Raw genomic sequence first — 3090 nt, forward strand, 5'->3', positions numbered from 1 at the left:
CTGTGTTCCATCCAATAGATGACTGTGAGCATCCACTTCTGTATTTGCCAGGCACTGGCATAGCCTCACAAGAGACAGCTATATCAGGGTCCTGTCAACAAAATCTTGCTAGCATATGCAATAGTATCTGGGTTTGGTGGCTGTTTATGGGATGGATCCCCGGGTGGGGCAGTCTCTTGATGGTCATTCCTTCCATCTCTGCTCTGAACTTTTAGACAAGGTTTTTAAAGCCCCAAACACATTGGTTAGCTGATAATGTTTCATATTTTCCCACTCTTTTCAAGCTGTTGCTTAAGTTTTTTTTTTCCTCCTCTCCAAATTAGTGATATTTGCTGTTATTGGGACTAAAAACAAACCAGAGAAAAAGCATAATAAGTGTGTTTTTATTTTTGTTTTTTGTTTGTTTGTTTGTTTTTGTTTTTGAGGTGAGGCTGTCCCAGCCCACTGCTGCATCCTGTCTGCCTGCAGTCCCTTCTTCACAGAACGCTTGGAGCGGGAAAGGCCAGTTCAGGGTCGGAAGGTTGTGCTGGAGATGGGAGGCCTAAAAATCCAGACACTAAGGAAGCTTGTGGACTTCCTGTATACGTCAGAGATGGAAGTATCTCAGGAAGAAGCCCAGGATGTGCTGTCTGCTGCCCGTCAGCTCCGAGTGTCAGAGCTGGAAACCCTTCAGCTAGAGGGTGGGAAGTTAGTAAAGGCTCCACAGGGCCGAAGACTAAACAGAGAGTGCTTACAACCACCAACTGCTGCACCAATCTCTGCCAGAGTGGTGGGACCCAAGAGTCGCCCTCAAACTCCACTGCCTGTCACCCAGACTCCTAGTCCTCTTGGGGCAGTGAGGTTGAAGTCCTTAGGGGAAGAAGAGGGGGCTCACAAAAAGACCAACCTGCCAAATGCAGATAGCTTGTCAGACACTCAGCTCAAGAAGAAAGCCAGAGTTTGCCTGACTCAAGAAAGCAGCTCATCTCCATCAAGCCAGAGAGAAGGACCTAAGGAAAACAAGAGTAACCCTGGTCCTACAGTACTTCCCAGCTTGTACCCTTCTGTGGATGAGCAACTGTTGCCCAGAAAGATCAGGCTGAGTCGCTCAAAGCCTTCACCCCATGTCTATACATCTACACCTTCCAGCATATTAAGTGGTCCCAGCTCAATGCCCACAGCCCCTGGCCGCCGTCTTTGGAGGCAGAGAACTGTAAGTAAAGAAGCACAGGGTGTGGATAAGCAGAAACCAGGGGAAGTCAGTCCTCTACAGAGCACTCCAGACCCACCTGATGTTGGGAAGATGGCTGGGAACAAAAAGCAGAGCCCTGAATTCAGAGCCCCTACCTCCAGTTCTGTAGAGGAGGGGCAGGTTGGAAGAGTAAAACTTAGGAAGATTGTCAATGGTACCTGCTGGGAGGTGGTACAGGAGCCTCCCCTCAGAAACACTCAAGATAGCTCCCAGATCCTAGAACCCTCAGATGTAGAAGAGCCTCCTGGAACTCTGCTGTCCTCAGTTAATGAGCAGGAAATACCTGCTAGAATACAACTGTGTCAGGACTCCCCAGAGAGCCCTAGGCTTCAAGACATTCTGCTCTCTGCTAGCCACTCCCCAGACCACCCTGTGGTGAAGTCAGAGTTTGTGTCTAGTCCAATGCTGACAGGGAAGGAATCTGACTTGAATATTGACTGCAGAGAGCCCTACACATTCGACACAACCTTGCTTGGCCAACCTTGTGAGGCTGAGCAGTATCGAATCACAAGTGCCGCAGCTACCAGTGAACTGGAAGAGATTTTGGATTTTATGCTATGTGGCTCAAATGTTGAGCCACCAGTGGGATCTTTGGAGAGTCCTGGGTCTCAAGGCTGCAGGACCCCAAGTTATCACCTGTCAGAAACAGGAAAGAATTGGATTGAAGGGGAAGAATGGTGTTTGCCAGACATGGAACTCTGGCCCAGAGACCTCACAGGATTGGAAAAGGAACCAGTTAGTGAGAACAAAGAGCCAGTTGAGCCCTTTAGTCCCCTTGTCATGGGCTCTGAGAACACAGAATCATTTGAGTCCCTTAGCCCCCTTGTCATGCCCTCTGAGGTGAGTAGAGAGGCACTTTCACTAAGAGGCTCTTGGACTCCAGACCTTGAAATTACCAGCTCCCAGCCACTGGATGGTCAGGGAGAAAAACTTCTCCACTTTGACTCCTCTGACCCTTCACAGAGATCTTATAATCATCTCTCTCCTCCATGCTCAAACTGGGCAGAGACAGGTCTGGAAGTGTCTCTAGGCATGGATGATGTATTGTGTCCTGTTCCCAAGGCAGTCAGAGAAGTGTCTGCCAATCCTGAACAGCTGGATCCATTTCCTGGCAGTTCTGAAGATGAAGAGATTGATGTGGTAGACTGGACAGTGGAAAGGAAGCTGGGGCCCACTAGTGTTCCCTCTGTTTGGCCTGACCCTTCCTCAGAGTCAGAAACTGAGGTAGATATACTAACATAGTGGAGGCAGGAGGGCAGGTTAGAGCTCCTGGGAGGGTGATAACTGTTCATCAACAGAAGGCTTTCTTGGAAGAAAAGCAAGCACCTCCTCAGAACTGATCTCCCCTCCTCAGGTTTCCGAACCAGGCAGAAGTCAAATAGCAATACCATGGTTAGAAAATTATGAACAAAGCAATTTCTTTGTAATCCATTTTTCAGTGACAAAACTATGTGGTGCCCAACTCAGGTCATAAGAATAGTTATGAGTAGCCTCTCAGTTCATGAGATATCTTATACTCACTGAAAATTCAAGAAAACTTCAAGCACCGTTTGTGGTTGTATTCAAAGAAGGTTTGAGAAGGAATGAAGCCATGTTAGGTAGAACGCTGAAATGAGTGGGATCTCTAAATTGCCCAGGCTGGCTTGAACTCTGACTTCTGCCTCAGCCTCCTGTAGCTAGTGTTACAGGCTTGTGCCTCTAAGCCCAGACTATGGGGCTTACTCACTGCCGGTATGGGAAGTCAAGGAAAAGCTGCCACAGAAGCCAGGAAGATGTTACTTCCACGACTACTTCCCGAGAAGTAGATTAAAAGTAGTTGCTTTTAAAAAACAGATTTATTTTATGGTTTTGGGTTTTTT

At 47.8% G+C, this 3090-nt stretch overlaps 1 protein-coding gene across 1 annotated transcript in view; it reads left to right on the top strand.

Moving 5' to 3' along the window:
* Btbd18 (BTB domain containing 18) overlaps positions 1-2586 on the top strand; it is a 6767-nt gene extending 4181 nt beyond the window's left edge. The window contains exon 2 of the mRNA XM_021156906.1: positions 426-2586. Within this exon, the coding sequence (XP_021012565.1) occupies positions 426-2473 (2048 nt within the window). The 3' untranslated portion in view covers positions 2474-2586. The remainder of the gene's footprint in view (positions 1-425) is intronic.
* Positions 2587-3090: the final 504 nt, after the last annotated feature.

Source organism: Mus caroli, chromosome 2 (genome assembly GCF_900094665.2).
Source record: "Mus caroli chromosome 2, CAROLI_EIJ_v1.1, whole genome shotgun sequence".
Lineage (NCBI taxonomy): Eukaryota > Metazoa > Chordata > Mammalia > Rodentia > Muridae > Mus > Mus caroli.